This window comes from Brachyistius frenatus, unplaced genomic scaffold, assembly GCF_029030835.1.
Source record: "Brachyistius frenatus isolate BFR_SWC_R1_liver_20210118 unplaced genomic scaffold, ASM2903083v1 Contig_69, whole genome shotgun sequence".
In the NCBI taxonomy this organism is placed as follows: Eukaryota; Metazoa; Chordata; class Actinopteri; family Embiotocidae; genus Brachyistius; species Brachyistius frenatus.
The window spans coordinates 527415-545799 of record NW_027210668.1 but is presented as its reverse complement, the minus strand read 5'-3'; the positions used below and the strand labels follow the sequence as shown (position 1 = coordinate 545799).

At 41.3% G+C, this 18385-nt stretch overlaps 1 protein-coding gene across 1 annotated transcript; it reads left to right on the top strand.

Annotated features, from left to right (window-relative positions):
- The first annotated feature begins 5161 nt into the window (after window positions 1-5161).
- LOC138626050 (cerebellar degeneration-related protein 2-like) lies at window positions 5162-17534 on the top strand. The gene is made up of 6 exons (XM_069707446.1): window positions 5162-5618; window positions 13396-13508; window positions 14520-14668; window positions 14757-14921; window positions 15014-15221; window positions 15511-17534. Exons 1-6 carry the CDS (start codon window positions 5540-5542, stop codon window positions 16276-16278), a joined length of 1482 nt encoding a protein of 493 aa, XP_069563547.1. The 5' UTR covers window positions 5162-5539; the 3' UTR covers window positions 16279-17534.
- Window positions 17535-18385: the final 851 nt, after the last annotated feature.

Genomic DNA, 18385 nt, shown 5'->3' with positions numbered 1-18385 from the left:
AAAAAGGGTTTCGCTTCATGGCCAACATTTGAGATTAACATTGGAAATACCTTCCTCGCATCATTTCCAGTTTTCAATACTGTTACAAACAGTTTATCATTGGGAGATATTTAATGCAAATAAATAAATGAGTTCAAGCCTGCTTTGCCTACTTGGTGGAACAAAATGATGACCTGCGTGATCTTCTCGGGCAAACGATGAGTCTAGGAAATGTCTTTTAGCTCGATTTTGATCTCAATGAAACAGAGCAACAAGTTTATGTGTCTGGTCACAAGAGTGAATGTAAGTTCGATATTCACTCTGTTTCAGCTCTTTATTGGTGACTGAACATTGAGTTCTCTCGCTGTTATTATGCTCCATCATGTTCAAGTTTCATCAGCACTTTTTCACTAAAGGTTGCTTGAGTAAAAAAATTATACTACAAGAGTGAAGCAAAACAATTCATTTCTGGGCATAAAAAAAACAAAACAATAAGCTGAAAGATGCAAAAATGTGTGAACTGTAAAGTTAGTTTGATTTCATTTTGACTATGAATTGGTTATAACTGCTTGAGATATTTGACTGGTTGTGGCTAATTAATCTTTTTTAATGTGAGATCATACATTTAGTTATTAATGGAAGTTTAGAAGATGCTCTCCCTTTAGATCTTCCTTCATGTGGGTTATTAGTTAGATGTGGATTATTCACACTTGTTGCGCAACACATTCATCACCAGCAGGAACTGACTTTCTTACAGCAAAGAATGTGTCAAGTAGATGAAAACCTTTTGACGTCACTAAGTGTGACTATGGTTGTAGCTGTAAAAATATAAAGGTTTCCATTCCAGCCTACGAACACGGAAACTCCTCATTCACAGGAATCGTTTATTTAAATTCACACAGCTTCATTTTAAATGCCGGAGGAAAAACACTGATTTATTGTAAGGATGTCATTGATATTAATGGAAAGGGTCAGGAGTCATAAGGGAGCACAATGTGCAACACTAGGCTGATTTGCATCGACCCCTGTTTGATAGGGTGTGGGGAGGTCTGGAGAATAGAGGCCCCTGCTTGAATCAGTCTCCATTCAGGCTTTGTTTTAAGCAGACTCAACGAGCAACGTGATAGCAGCTTAACCTTGTAACCTCTGACGGTGTCAGACACACAGAGCCCTTTACACCAACTTACACCCTGAACTTAAGTGACCCTTATTGACACTTTATTTTGATCCGGACTTAAACACAGATACATGAATTGATACATATAAATGATCCATTTTGCTCTCGTAAATTAGTAGATTAACATGTGGCAGGTTTTGCAGATAAATTCGAAATTTGATGTGAAAATCTTTGTTTTAGGATGGTTGGATATTTGACACTGTTGATGGATTAACAACATTTCCGAGAGCACAAATTGTTTGTTTTGTCTACGCAGCAGTTGTGAGTTATAAAAGTGATAACTTTACAAATGTTTGTCTAAAGTGTGTGGATCTGTGTTACAATGTAAAGTTGTGTATTAGTGTACAACTGCAAACCATTTTGTGCACATGTATCTGACGTGTGGTAAAGGAAGGGTAGGTCTATGTCTGAAAGAGACATAACTCAACGTTAACAGACTGGTTATAATATTCATAATCCTGCTTGTGGTCTTAAACTCCTTTTCTTGAAGTAACACATTGCTTTCATCACACAAAAACACCCATTTGAATATCAAACTGGTCCTTCCTCCTCTGCCTTTAATCAAGACAAAGCGGCTCTAAACTCTCAGCAGATGTCTGTTTAGAGTTTTTTTCAGCCTTTAGCCAACCGTTTCCTGTTAAGAGTGGTGACTGTTCTTATGAATGTAAGCAATCCTCTGGAGTTAAACAAAACAGTGTGAAGCAGTTTGATTTTGGGAGTTTATTTTCGAAGTTATTCTGCAGCTTGTGTTCAGTGATACTCTTTGGTGGAGTAATATTTTGGTGTTCATTTGCTGGGTGTTGTATGAATCAACTCTATACTTGGTGTTTACTGTTCAGCTCTGTTGCTGTATTAGCATTTCCCAGCATGCATTAGTCATTTGTTTGTAAAGCAACCAAAGTAAATAAGTGATGGGCAGAAATTATATTTCCTTTGGTTAAAACATGCACTTTTGGAACATTTCAATGAAGACGTAATAATACATAAAATGGGCAACCATAAGTGTGCAAAGAATGTAATATATATAAATATATATATATATATAGGTCATTACTTGACTTGTAACTTGTCACACATGCTATATATTCATGCCGCATTAAATGTTGCACACTGCATATATTTCTTAAATGATACATTTGTTGTTGTATGATATTCATTTCGATGTCAAACCTTTACAGTGTGATGAAATTTCAACTCCATCAGTATCAAATAATACATACTGTACTTCTAAGTGTTGATTGTTAATAAAAAAAAATGTCCCCTTGGGGATTAATAAAGTAACTATCTATCTATCTATCTATCTATCTATCTATCTATCTATCTATCTATCTATCTATCTATCTATCTATCTATCTATCTATCTATCTATCTATCTATCTATCTATCTATCTATCTATCTATCTATCTATCTATCTATCTATCTATCTATCTATCTATCTATCTATCTATCTATCTATCTATCTATCTATCTATCTATCTATCTATCTATCTATCTATCTATCTATCTATCTATCTATCTATCTATCTATCTATCTATCTATCTATCTATCTATCTATCTATCTATCTATCTATCTATCTATCTATCTATCTATCTATCTATCTATCTATCTATCTATCTATCTATCTATCTATCTATCTATCTATCTATCTATCTATCTATCTATCTATCTATCTATCTATCTATCTATCTATCTATCTATCTATCTATCTATCTATCTATCTATCTATCTATCTATCTATCTATCTATCTATCTATCTATCTATCTATCTATCTATCTATCTATCTATCTATCTATCTATCTATCTATCTAGAAAAGGGTTACTTTCACTCTGCTTAAGAGTGTGTTCGACGGTCTCACATTTGCACTCAAATAGAGTTGATCTGAACTCACGGAAAGTTTATTCCAACGACCACAATTTGCTCATCTCTAACCCTAAAAATGATCATCATAACAACAGCTGGTGTAGATAAGGCAACTGTTTCAGTGTGTTTGCATGAGAAATGATTCAAATACAATCCTCAGAGACCATGTCAGCTCTCAACCGTGAAGACTTTCAGCAGAATGTCATGCTGTCAGAAAGAGAAAAACAGCTCTAGTCTGAGTCCGGCCTCCATCTGTATCCTCAGTGCATCATCAGGGCTAGAGGTATCACTATGTTACACGAAGGGGCGTGTGGGTGAGTCACGTCAGTGTTCGATGATTTCAAACAGAAAAGTGCATCAGTGTTTCAGAAGCACAGGACGATATAACATGCAACACGTTGGATATGTTTTCATCATTCAGAACACCGAAGATTTCCTTTTTGCAAAAGGCGCTGCAGCTGGACGTTCCAGACGTGTCATCGTCCTCTGCAGCTTTAACTTTTAACACAAGGAGATTTTCTGTAATACTAACCTGAATCCATCCTCCATCCGAATCCTCTTTCATTAGCTGTGGGACTTGGCAAAAGGGATTTCATGACCCAACTTTTACAGAACTGTGACACAGAAATTGCTTTTAATAGGCAAAGCGTACCTGCTCAGTGGTTTTCTAAAGAAGGTGCAGTGAGTCTTTGTGTTAAAAAAGGATGTTAATATTGTGTCAATTAATCTGCTTGAATGTAATTTCCAACTGTAACCCAGTGAAAGATCAGTATGGCTATTCTGATGAGCAGTTAAATGTGATTTTTATTACATGTAAATCTATATGTTACTGAATAATGAATAAAAATAACCACATTTGGTGCGCAAAGGGAGGAAAAGATAGAAATAGTATTGTATTATCTTAAACCTTGATGCTGAGAGGGACTTCTGATGTTGTTATGTCAAGTATAAAACACGAGTTCGCCCTCTACTGGTCTAAAATAACATTTATAATTTTTGTGACATGATCTAAATCATTTCCAGCAGTCTAAAGGACACAGTTCACTCAACTGCCACGTAACTCAGCATCTCCTGCCAAAAAAGCAGGTTCAGGGAGCTGCAAAAACACAAGACTATTATTCAAACTGCATTTACTTTGTATCAAACCTCAGTAATGTTTTAATCCAAAATGTGTTCACATAACATGATGATCTTTTAGTACTGTTGTACATTATTAGCTCATTTCCTGTTATGATTACACAGCCTGACGTAGTTGTGTTTAAATTCTTTTATACATTTTTTGACACAGACTGGAGACAGGACAACCAGTACAAGGAGTTGAATGGAGGTTTCTGAAGCAGCTTTTGAGTTTCCTTTCTGTACTTCACGGTCAAGCTTTCAGTGTGCTCTGATGATTGACTTTAAAAGTTGTGCCTTATTGTTTTATGATGAAAAGGAAATATTGTTTGTTGTTCGGACCTTATGTTCCATTTAGCACATAATATAAGCTAATGAAACCACACATTTAAGTAAACTTTTTAGGTAGCCTATATATTTAAATTGACGTTATATAGTGCACTTTTAATATACTCATGGTGTCCAATAAGTACACTTAACTGCAATTTTAGTGAAATGTATTTAAAAAATGTTACTGTTTCTAAATGTGGACGTCTGAAATTCAATGAAATCATGGTTTCAAATTACAGCACTTCATTACAACTTACTGTGTCACATAAACAGTCTAATGCACTTAATTGTGTTTCAGTATTTCTTTGTGTACTAGGCCACATAATATATATATATATATGTGTGTACTTTTAATTAGTAACACAGCCTACTTCAGATACTGTTCTAGCTAGTTGTAGCTAGTTACTATGTCTTCAATTGATGATGATGATGATGACGATTATTCCCATTTTTAGGTCTAACTGGATCTGGGATGATACTGGTTTTAAGGTGACGCAGCGTTTACGTGCCGTCTGACATTTCAAATTGCCCATTTGTTGGTTACCTTTGAACACGATCGATATTCCAAGTAATGGCGTCTAAATGAATGGTGTCGCGTTATCTTAATATCTACTTTGACATTAGAGGGCGCACTTGACCGAAAACAAGACGAGTGGAGACAAAAGTGTTGCGTACGAGCCGCGCATGAAGGCACCGCGAGTCAGCCGCTGTCAACAGGGAGAAAGGAAGTGCTGGTATTGCAACATCGCTGCCACGTCTGTAGCTGGAGCTCCACTGCAGCAGCAGCAGAGGCAGCAGCGGCGGCGGCTGGTCGGAGCACCGGGATGGGCCGGTGGTGGGGGGATGAGAGGCAGAGGTGGGAGTGACCGAGGAAACAAGAGGAGAGGAAGGAAAGAGGAAACACGTAGAGCCCCAGCACAACGCAGCACTCCCTGAGCCGAAGAGCGCAGCTCCAGCCTGAAGGAGCGACCCGCTGCCTGCCGGAGGATCCCGCCGGCTGCTGGAGGTCTATTGTTCACGCAGACCGGGGATTACTGCGGTCTACCCGGGTTCAGGAGGAAGGGGGTCACCCATGCTAAGCTCAGGGAGAATGGAGGAATTCGTAACCGAAGAGGAAGAGCCGTGGTACGACCAGCAGGACCTGGAGCAGGGTAAGACATCCTCCATCCCCGGCCGTAGCATCCCTCCTGTCAGCTGCTGGCGCCGGCCGGTCAGCTGGCCTCCGCTGAACAAAGACGCTCTGTCGCTGGAGGAGACGTCATTTCTGTTTCAATGCGATCGCTTCAACATTTAAAGGAGTTTTCCAGGAGGCAGGCTGTGCTTCTTTGACAACAATGCATTGAAAGCATGCCAAGCAGGGCCTGTGAAATAGTCAGCATCAGGCAGTGTGATGTATCCTCAGCAGCAGTGTTATCAGTGCGGTTCATGTAAGGCTATCACTATTACTCGATTACTTGACAAAAAAAAAAAAAAAAAAGTGACGTCGTATAGGTCAAAAATGATAAACATGTCATCCTCCCAGCTCTTCATTGAAGGATATTTTCCTATATTTATATGAAATGAAACATTCATAATACGGGACCAAATTATGAGGAAACATTCAGGTTCAGTTGCTGCATGTATTATTTTGAGGGCATTTACTCCTCATTTGAGGCTGACGTCAAGCCTGAAAATATGAATATGAAAATATGTAGTTTAACAAAGCAATGCAGTGTAAGGATTTGAGTTTTAAAGCAAAAGTAAGTCTTGATTCTTTTCTGAAAAAAATACCTTTGATACCTAGAAAATTAGATGTCAAGATTTCTTTCCCACATAAGCAATACTAAATGTTTGCTGTTACTGTTGTTTTAGAGGTTTTTATTTTGGAATAAAGTAGGTTAAAACCATCAGGATGTAGAGATACACCCTTTAGTTTGGGCTTTACATGTATTTTGGCTGTTTTGCAGGTTTGAACAGCGACTGAGGATCATTTTAATTATGAATTATACGTACAATCATTTCTTTGTAGATTAATCAATTCATCTAAACTGTGAAAGAAGAAATAAAATTTGATGAAGATCAGCCAATTCTCTCATCTGGTGGAAATTTCGGCTTGAAAAATGACCAATCGATCAATAACTGCAGCTCAGGAGCATGTTTTCTGATTGAATTAACTTTTTTAACGGAAAAATCTCTGTGACAGTCCAGCAGGATGATTCACGGACTCAGTGTTTGTTTAATTAACCTAATTGAAAGGCAGCTAATTCCCCTCTGTCTTCCCACTGGGGCCACCTTCTCTCAACGTAACATTATACGTGAATCTGTCTGATCTACAAACATCTTCATGGTCCTAATTTCATTCATATATTTCAGCTCTCAAAGGATGGACCGATCAATTGAACATGCAAAAACCCTTTAAAAGCTTTCCATATTTATTTTGATGCTTGTACAAAATGCAATCCATGCAGCAGATGGAATTTGTATCAGCCAATTTCCATATAGATGAGGATGAGGCTCTTTATGTTCCAGTTCAGGGGGAACTGGAACTAATATCTGTCGATGATTTAGGAGGCTGCATTTTGGATGATGTCACACATCTGTCAAACATCTGCTTTGACATTTATCAGCCACTTTATAACCAAATTTAACATGCTATTTAAACTCTCTACATATTAGTATGACCTATAGAAACCAAAACAGGAGTTATACAATGATGTGCTCTGCGGCCAATATGCATAACACGGTGTTCTGCGTTATTTCCTGTCTCCCGTCATCTCTCAGTCCCCTTCTCTCTGGACAGCTAATTGTAATGGTACATTTCCTTTGGCACAGCATCAGCACCAATGGCTGAAACAGTGCTGATGCTGTGATTTTACTTGACTGGAAACACACAAGCAGGCACGTACTCGCCATCATGATGTCATAGATCCTCAAGTCAACTTCTCCCTTTGTGCACGACGTCACTGAACCGGAGGGTAAAAATAGATCTTCACTAGCTTTTTTTTTCATTTTGGGAGGTGGTGAAGAAGAAAGATGGAAGCCAAATAAGGATGGCAGCAGTAGAGAGGACTGACATTAAAATGAAAGTCGAAAATGGCTGGTGTCAGAAAATGAGCCGTGTCTTCTTCATGTGTGCGTCCATGCAGAGAGCTCGTGTGTTTCCAGGAGCAGAGAGGATGTCGGAGCTCTCAGAGCAGCGCCGGGCTTCACAGTGCTGACTGCCCGAGCTCGTCTTCAGTGGTGCGACATTTCTGGATGCCACGAGTTCTCCAGAGAGGGACACCGCTGTCATTGTGTTACCTTGTTGTCATGCAGGAATCACTGGGCTGTGGCAGATAAAAAAGACTTCTTTACGAGTTTTCATTATAAAAAAGCATTTTTGTGAATAGGTGGCGGTGATGAAGTATTTCAGGATGAAAAAATTTCACTAAACTTCACTGTTAAAACCGAGTTCATTGCCTCTAAACCTGACTTTTGCCAAGAAAGTTATGGTTTTAGTAGTTTATGGTAGTTTTTAATGACACATTTTGAATTTTTAAAGGTTCCTAGACTGGTTGTCAAACTCTCATATAAATGGTCTATTTGGGTTGGAGTTGTTAAACACATAAAAACTGATTCCAGTATTTGTAGGCTCTTTTCATTTTAATTTGATTCCTTTCAACCAATAAATGAACGATTCAGCATTTTTTTGGAATAATATTATTAGTGTGGAAAAATAAAGTGGCAGCAGCTTATTTTACAGTTTGGCAATTCTCTAAAATAATATAATTTCTTGAAAAAAATATGCAATTAGCTACAATGAGTAGATATCAGAAACAGCATTTCCAGATGACCAATCATGCCAGGCATGTCACCACAATTCAATTTTAGTTGACAATAAAGAGTCGCACAAATAATTGTCTTTTTATTTTAATTTTATTGTGACCGCCAGCTTTTTACTGCAAATCTGACAAATCGCCTCCTTCAAGTTATCGGGCTCTTTTTAAAAAAATTTTTTTTAATCTGCCTTTAATCCAACATGTTCTCACAGTCTGTGGTGGATGGCATGGCACCTAAATAATTTCTGTTCATGTCAACAAATGTGAATCCTCACGTATTATTACCTTTAATTTCATCATGCATCCACCCGCCTGTTAAATCTCAGCACATGCGTACAGTACACCACATGCGGTGCTGCTGGTTTAAGCACCAGCACAAGATGGTCGCCACGAAACACTCAAACTCTGACCAGCTTTGAGAACAACATGCCTTTTGAATATAAGTTAATATAAATCTTAATGAACAACTGGTATTCAGACTATACAAATTCTAAACGAGTGAATGTCCACTGTTTTATAAAACCATGTAGTTGGAGTCATTTATGAATGAAAATCTTATTTTGTGTGAAAGTCTGGCAAATGTCGAACTTGGACAGCCGAGTCCTCCTTCCTGAGGAATGTCGAATCGTATCACGATGCAGCTGCAGCTGCAGCTCACAGTTCAACTCTAAATAAACAGGGAGGACGTAGACGTGGAATCAGGATGTTTCTTCGTTTGGGCCGACTGCGTGTTAGGGAGAGTCTCTACTGGCTCACCACCAAGAGGCGACTCTGTGGCGCTACCAGCTTAGACTGGCTTCACTTCCATCTGATGAGAGGTTTCCTCGACTGTTTAGACTCTCCTGTCTCATCTTAATGAGTATTTACGCCACTCGAGTAGCGTTAAAGAGCAACGATCCCAGGACAGACTGTAACAATCTGCCTGCTTTGAAACATATTGTGCATTAGAGCACTTTGTAATCCAGAAAAACACTCCGCTCGAGCACTCAATAATTCATTTAATGCCACTGAATGTTTTTCTGTCGAGAAGTCGTATCTGCAACTCAGAAAAAAGAGGAACAGGACAAGTCTTGTTTTCCACATTCCAGTGAATCTCATGGGTGATCTGCACCTACCAAAACAACGCCGCCTGTGGAAGACATCACCTCCTACACTGCTGTGTGTGAGGACATTTATCTACAAGTACATCCACAAATCTACTTACCAGATCCATTAAATAAGAGTTTAAAGGTTTGCTCCTCGTTTTTGAGTGTTTTGAACTCACAAACTCACTCCGAGCTGGTTTTAAGAAGCAGGCAGGAAGTGTGTGTGTTCTTCATACATGCTGTGATCACGGCCTGCTGTGGCTTCATCCTGTGTGTGTCAGTGTCCGGACTGTCTGAAGCGAACACACAGTTGTCGAGTATTGACTTGCTAAGTTGTTTGCTTGTATGCAGTGAATTCTATCGATTGGCTCTCTTTCGCTCTCCCACTCTTACGTTGTTTTCTTCCTCCTCCTCCTCCTCCTCTTCCTCTGGTATTCTCTTGTCACTGAGGCTTTAGGCTGTGTACTGTTCGCTTTCCCTCTCTAGCAGCCGAAGAGAATTCGACATTTGAATGCAGACACTAAAACAGTGTTTGGGTTGTCTGGTTGTACTCGGTAGGATTTGGATTTAAATGTGTAAGAGGTCTCACGCTGAGACAGCTTCTGATAATTCAATTCAGCTTTCTTTTTATTAATACAAGGAACTCTAGTCAGTCTAGCATTACTCTGACGATGACAATACTGCACAAATTTTTTTTTTAATGCTAAAAAAAAAGAGTTTTTGTCACTAGTGCTATTTTCCTTATGTGTGTAGCCATTGTTGCTAACACTGCTAATGCTTACTACCCAGTTTTGATTAATTCTTGTGTATCAGAGGGTTTCTAATAATATCTGCTGCTGAAATCTGTGTGGATGAGAGCAGATGACACTGAAAAAGAAGTCAAACAAATTACGTTATGAAGCCCCCTAAAGCCGATTGAAGCCAAGCGACAACCAGCAGGGACGTCAGTGAGTGGCGTTTTTAGACAGCTCGTCAGAAAACTAATAAGAAAGGGAGACTTTAGCTAAAAACACCATAAAAACTTGTGGAAAAAAGTGATTGACTTTGTATTTCATGAGAGACGTTGAATGGGCGTCTATGGGAGCCACTAACCCCTGGAGGCACTCGGTGGTATTGCAGCTTAAGGCACTTTCACATCAGCCTCGTGTTTCATACCCGGAAGCTGCGTCCACTTTTATATACAGTCTAAGAAGCAGATGAGAGTCACCTGACACAAAACCAAACAGATGGTTGTTATGAAGCCCTTAAAGATGATGAGAACTGAGTGATAATGCTCTTTTGTTTGTCAGTGCTAGCGACCCATTTCATCCCAAGAGTCATTTATTCATTGTTAACATAACAATGTTTATTATGGCAGCTTTAACTACTGTAGGTGAGAATATTCTGCCCATAACTACAATGTACCAGCAGGACTGTATGTGGAAATTTAAATAGCACTTGAAAGGCCATTTCTGATCCTGTAAATGGAAAAAAAACCATCTTAACTCAACGTCCACTTACAAATTTTAACCTCATCCCAGAGTTTCTAAGTGGATTGACTTTTCTCAGTTGTCACCACATGCCCTTTAAAGTCCTAATGGTCTTGAACTCCCCGTATAAACACCTGCCATTTATAATGGTTAGTTGTACATGAGATCACCTCGAATTTTCCTCAAGAAGTAAAGTGAGAAATTAAAGATCAATTATATTGTCATACCACATCAATGAGAGGGTTATTTATTAGAACCTCAGAGGCCTTAATGGCTTCAATAATAACACGTCATGGGCTGCTTGTGTTCCTCATGAACCGTATTAATTCCACACTTTGAGTCGTATTTCTAGTAACAGAACGAGGGCTGAGAGGAACATCATTCACTCCAGCAATGAAGAGGGATTCATTCAGTGGTGCCTGAGAATTCATTAAGCCATCAGCACAGAGGGAAGTGTGTGAATTGGTCCATATGGAGCCGTTGGTAACAGCACGTGTCGCTCGCTACTCATTAGTCCAACTCGAGGAGGTGATGACAGGACTGCCAGGTAGAAGAGGAGTGTGGTTTCACTGAAGCGGTGACTGAAAACATGGAGCTCCAACAGTGCTGCGTTTTTAGAATTAATACCAACATCAGCATTTAGGAGAAAAAAAACAACCTCATCACAATTGGTGGATCCATACTCACAATTTCATGTAAAAAGCAGACAATATTTCTAAATTAACGCAAACGTTTGGTATTTACGTACTGCAGTTTCTTGACAGCTGACATATAATTATACATTATTTTTGTCAAAATTAACCTTATGTATTTGTCAGGGTTACTGAAAAGTAAGTCGTGTAATTTTTTGGAGGAACGTTACACCTGCGAGGGAGTTTTTAGCCACTTGGAGGCAGCAGAAACAAGTTGCAATGACACCACTGTCATTGTCATATTTCAAGCCGACTTTGCAAATTTGTTAGCAGTTTATGTTTTTATTTACACATCCACCAGACGCTGAGCAACATTAGTATTCATGTCTCTCAGCACCAAGCTCAACATCCACTGCTTTTAGCTCTGTTTTTGGTCTCCACCGATGGGAAACAAGGCTGGACTGAGCCAAAACACTGATCCAAAATAACAAGCGAAAAGGGACAAAAATGCTCAGTGGTAACTTTCTTTTGGGTTTGTGACTTCAAGTGACCCCGTTTACATTTGATCTTTTCATGACTTTTAAAAGAAGAATAATAAATAATTACAGAAGACTGCAAGATTACTTAAGAGTCAGCTGACAAGCAGTTTTATTATGGGTGTATGAAAGTTAGTAACATGCTAACGTTGACAAGCTTCTTCTCAGTCCACTGGGCTGGTGTTTGTTGTTTGTTGTTTATTGTGTTTATTAGTAAGACCAGAATAAAAACTTACCAGATTGATTATTATAATGACAGAATATTCTGTTTAATGTATCAGTTGTTAGAAAACAGTGACACAAATGTCCATCACAGGCGGATGTCTTTTACATTACTTGTTTTGTCCAACTAGTATTCAAATGCAAAAACATTCAACTTACAAATTCACACATTTGGAAAGCTGAAACCACAGACTGCTTGGCTCGTTTCTTTTTTTTTTTACTGAATTTTATTGCTTTTGACCAATCAACAAACTCTTTTAGCACAAAATCAGACCATGACATCCTCAGTGTATGTGTGCTTGATTTGTCTCTGTGCTTCTTTCCCTCATTGCAGATTCAGTGACAGATAAACGTTGCAGTGATGCAGGTCAGGAGTCGCTGTAGGTTGCTCGTGTGCTGGCATCCGACCCGGTGATCACTCTCCATTATTGAAGTCAGAGCTGCGGCTGTATGAGAGAGGTCTTCATTGGCTGTTCGGTTTTAGCGCTGACTCAGACCCGGCAATGTAGGCCGTCAGTACCGCTGAGTCAGAGCACAGTTAGAAAAGAGAGTGATGACCGTGACTCATCTTACTTTGGAGGTGCATTAGCACGTCTGGAAGCACAAATCAAAACAGGAAAAGTGAGGTGTGATTAAAAATAATTCACTGTCAACAGAGCAGTTTTATTAAACTCTCTAAATGTAAATCTACCTGCCTTTAACTCACTCGCCTCCTGTCCTAATCTCAGAGGAGAGGTGTCTCTCCAAATAATCCTGGCACCGATCTCTGACCTTCATAATCAGTCAGCAGAGAGACGAGGACCTGCAGGACGACATGCTGCAGGGACGAGCGCCGTCTCTCTCTCTGTCTTCCTGCTCTCCTCTTTCTATAATTGTACTGATCCAGTGATGAGGTGATGTGATGGGCCGTGAGATCACACCAGACCTTGTTATAATCTTGCTTTAAATAGAACCGTGTGCTCTATCAAATCGTGACAGTGGTAATCTAAATTGTGCAGCTTCATATGTCTTCTTCTGAGATTAACTTCTTCTGAATCATTTCTCTTCTATTTTTCCTCCACCGGCATTAATATTCATGCCTTCATTTCTCGCCTCTCCCTGGCTTTCGTTTTTTATCCCAATGCCGTGTTTTTACTCATGTCTTCGCTGTTCTTTAATCGTTTCCTCCATTTCTTTCTAATTGGTAGATCTCCACTTGGCAGCAGAGCTGGGGAAGACTCTGCTGGAGAGGAACAAGGAGCTGGAGGACTCTCTGCAGCAGATGTACATCACTAATGAAGAGCAAGTGCAAGAGATCGAGGTATGAATGACAGAGTCCTGACAAAGAGCAAAATCCAGTTCTGTTTTATTTATAAAGCGCCAAATCATAATGTCACCACAAGGCCGTTTAAGGTCGAGACTTATTGAGGATTATTACTGGAACATGTCACTGGAATGCATTCGTCTGGTACAAGTTATTTATCAGACAGATTCCAATTTGTTAATCTTGACTCTTCCGGAAACCAACAGTGACGTCACCCGTCGGTTAGTGAACGGTTATGAAGCTTCGAGTTCAGACTTGAGTCGTCACCATTTTGCTAGTTCGAAGTAGTTTGGAGCCAAAAGTGAGCATATGTGGACAAGCTGGGGAGGAAACCTGACGATACTAAGTCCCGCCCACTGATAGCAGTAACCTGACTGCACCACAGGCCTGTCACTCAAAAAGACACGCCCCTTCAAACGGCTTTTTGAGGCTCATTTTCTAATTAATGACGGGATTCTTTTCGCCAGAAAAGTAATAAGGAGTGAAAAATGATTTGAACTTGAAGTGAGCCGGAGGGTTTTTGGAGACAACCTCTAGAAGTTGGTGGTATTGCAGTTTAAGGCACTTCAACATCGGCTTCATCTTTCAGAGCTGGAAGCAACGTGCACTTTTAACAACACTTTCGATAACAAGACATCATCGTCAGAAAGAAAATCTTTCGGAAAAAAATTTGAATTTCTAAACATTTCTAATTCTATGATTGCTGCCAAAGTCCACGTGCGGCTGAAGGTCGTGCGATATGATTAAAAGCTTCAGAGCAGCTATTATATGGACCTCAAAGTGAGATTAATTTGTCAGATGTTGACTTTTGGAAGTGAAGAGATTAAACTTTAAAGAGAGCAACAACTCCCACTGTCTGTGAAATGAACAGGAAAGCAAAGTCAAATTTAAGTGAGAGCCCGTGAAAGCTTCCTCGCTGTTGTTACAGATCTGAGTTTTAAGATCGTCGTTACTGATCCTGTACATGTTGTATTAGTGATCCTCCTAAACCTGTGTATGCGTTTCCAGTACCTGTCCAAGCAGCTGGAGGTTCTTCGGGACATGAACGAGCAGCACGCCAAAGTGTACGAGCAGCTGGACGGGACAGCCAGAGAGCTGGAGCGAACCAACCACACACTGGTGACGGACAGCAAGGCCTCGCAGCAAAAGATCGAGAGGTGAGAGGCGCTCGGGGGTTTTCTTACCTCACCTTCTTTATCCTCTTTCGTGCCGTCGTAAAGCTTTTCTCCTTTTCTCATGCACCAGGTTAACGGGGACGATAGAGACTCTGCAGAACCAGGTGGATTCTCTGTCGGGTCAGGTGGAGCAGCTTCGCTCCATGGAGCAGCTCCGAGTCAAGAGGGAGAAGAGGGAGCGGCGCAAGACCATCCACTCCTTCCCTTGCTTGAGGGAGCTTTGCACGGCACCGAGGTACTCGTCGTGTCCCGAGCGGTATTAAACGGTAAAGAGCAAAAACCCTGCCGGTAAGAAACCAGCTAAATATTTCTCCTTCACTTCGTCAGGTATGAAGATGAGTTTGTCGTGGGCCGGGCCGAGAGCTTCACTCTGGATGCCAAGCGTCAGCCGTTCGAAGAAGAGAACCAGCACCTGAGGGAGGCGGTGTCGGCTCTGCGGGCGGCTGTCCGGACCGAGAGGGGTCGAAGGGAAGGGGTGGAGAGGGAGTGCAACCTCCTGATTGGAGAGTTCTCCCGGCTGCAGACGCGCGTGCAGGTAGGATGCAAAAGCCCTGCTCACAACTTCAGATCACTAACGGTACATAAAAGAAGACTCCTCATAGTCGTACCGGAGGCCAGAGCAATGCCATCTGGACGAACTGTATGCTTAGAGTTTGAGTTTTTGGGTGTATAGTTGGTCATCTGCATATCATGAGAACTTTATACAATGCTTCCAAATAATAATGGCTCTGAGCGGTCCGTCTCAAAGGAATCCCATCATTAATTACTTTAAACAGTCCGGGGAATAAAACGTCACGACAGTAACTGAGTGTTTGTGTCGACAGGATGCAGAGGGCTGCCAGGCGAGGGTACGGGAGCTGGAGGTGGAGCTGCAGGAGCTGCAGCAGCTCCGTCGCGCTCGGACTTTCCTGCTGAGCAGCGAGGACGACGGCGTGGCTCTCACCCAGACTGTCCTCAACATCACCCCGGAGACCGACACTTTCCTGGAGGCGGAGGTCGGGGAGACGGGAGGAGGCGTGAGGGAGGAGAAGGAAGGAGGGCGAGGCGTCGGGGGCGAAGCGTTGCCCGAGTCCAGCCCCGTAAGGAAAAGCTGCAGCGACACGGCGCTCAACGCCATCGTGGCCCGCGACGCGTCCGGCCGCCGGCGGGGCAGCTACGCTCTCCACGCCAACAGCGTGAGGAAGAGGGGGATGTCCATCCTCAGGGAGGTGGATGAGCAGTACCACGCCTTACTGGAGAAGTACGAGGAGTTGTTGGGGAAGTGCAGGCGCCACGAGGAGAGCCTGTGTCACGCCGGCGTCCAGACTTCCCGGCCCGTCTCCAGAGACCCGTCCATGAAAGACTGCGCCATGGGCCCCACCCCGGCGCCTCCCCCCACCCCCACCCAGTCCCCCTCCACCCCTGAAGCCATTGAGAGCATCAGCAAGCAGGTGGAGGCGGTGGATAAGAGGCTGGGGCAGAACACTCCGGAGTACAAAGCCCTTTTTAAGGAGATCTTCTCTCGGATCCAGAAGACCAAGATGGACATCAAAGCTACCAAAGCTGCTAAAGCTAGCAAGTCTGGGAAATCTGGCAAATCTAGTAAACACTAAATTTACACTGAGCGGCTCCAGAGAGATTAATTATGTCACCAGTTCAGTGTTTTGTTCTCGGGTTTGTGAGCGGGCAAACATTAGAGGGTGCTACTTTGAAAACGGCTGAATTCAAACACAGTTCAGGTCAAAATGACGTCAATTCAAAAGTGAAAACTTCCAGCAAAGAAAAATAATCTAAATTGCATGCGATGAAAACTTTATCAAATTCAGTCGTATAAAGTAATATGAAACATGGATGACTTTGTTGAGGCCTAGTTTGAGCTCAGTCGCCACTTATTCTTCTATTCGATGTTCCAACTGAATCGGTTTTACGTTACAAACTACATTTGCTGAAACAACACGCCTCTCGTGGGAGTTCACTAAAAGTTCACGCTCCACTAAAACAGGAGAAAGTTGGCGACGACACGAGTAGAAATCAGAATCTATTGTGAACGTGAACTCAGACGAAGATCGATCTTTCATCTCTCGAGCTGCAGAGCTGTTGTGTTTGAAGAAGGACCTCGAGGTGCTAACGGTCCTCATTATGTCACTGTTCACATTAACAGCTTAATAAGCCTTCTGTCTGGATGATGTTCACCGTTATCTTGCGTTCATCATAACTTCTGCTTCTTTAAAGATTATCGCGCCATGAATTTCTTTTTTTTTTTTTTTAAATTAGGAGAGTTTAATGAAAAGATTGGTACCGCCGTGTGAACGCTGCGTCTGAATGGACGTCGTGAGCACGACGTGGGACGTGGGACGTGGGACGTGGGACGTCGTGCTCACCGTATGTTCGGCGCTCAAGCGATTAAGTGGTGAGAAAGCTGTTGCTCGGCAACGTGGACGTCGTCCAGAGGCTACGGAGACGAACGATTTATCGTACAGGCAGGAAATGCGTTATGAAATCGGGTGTTACGGGGGTGTGTACCAGGTGATTTCTTGGCCAGGAGCAGAAACAACACGTTCAGACAGAATATAATAAGAAACTTTAAACTTTAAACGTGCAGGATTTTGTTGGTCTGGCTGGTCTTTGCGCTGAGCTTAGCCGAGCTAACCACATGTTGGCTGTATACAATTATATTTATCCTACGAACACGAGAGCGGTATCTATTTTAACTGTCTGGAATCAGTAAATAAGTGTATTTCCTAAAACACTGAGCTAATGTGAATTATTTTATTCATCTTTCTCTCAAAGTGTTCGCATGCTGTTGGAGTTTAAACCTGAATTGCGCCCCCTTCCACCAATGAGAGTAATTACAGTAACTCTGTCACCGCGTGGTGACGTCACGCCGTCGTAGACGACTACCGATAACTGAAGAAACTGTTTTGAGAGTCACATCCCCCATTAAAAGGACTCGTTTCACCGTCGATTCCATTCGGTTTGAGAAAATTCAGAAATTCAGGAAGAGGCGGACAATTGAATTATTTGATCTCCGTTCAAGTCAGCGTAGAAATAAACTGAAAGTCCTCCGGCTCGGCCGACGTGAGTCTGTGGTGTGAATGCTCGTCTTCACTTCACAGGTGAAGTCCTGCTCTTGAGCTTTAAGTGAAAGTGGAAGGCTGAAACGTAAAACGTCGGGAAACAAACTCCGACTGGAAACTTACTTTACATTTATAAATTAAGGATAGTCTCCCTCCACTGTGTAAAAGTCACTTCAAGTTATGAGCACTGAAGTGCCTTTAGTATTTATTTATAGTGATATCTACAGCATATAATTAAGCTAATTATATTTATAGTTCCAAATATGTATTGTGAGAGTGATGAACCCAGTAAATACTAAAAAGCTGGTCTCTTGCAGACAATCTGTAAATCTCTGCAGACAGTTGTTTTCACTATTTCTGGGCGACGTGAACTCTCATCATAAAGAATAAGGGATACAAATCTTTGGTTGTTGGGTGACCCAGTTTTGTTTCTGCAACTAACCGACCGAACAATGAGAAATTGCCAAAATGTGGAAGGGAAATAACTACACTGTCATCAATGGGATAAAAAAAAAAAAAAAAAAAAAAATACAAGGGCACTGAATGAAGACAGCATGAACGTTTGTGAAAAACAAAAACTTTTTGTTATGACATTTAAGTGTTATTACGTTTTTGTTTTAATTATAGCCACACAGACAAACTG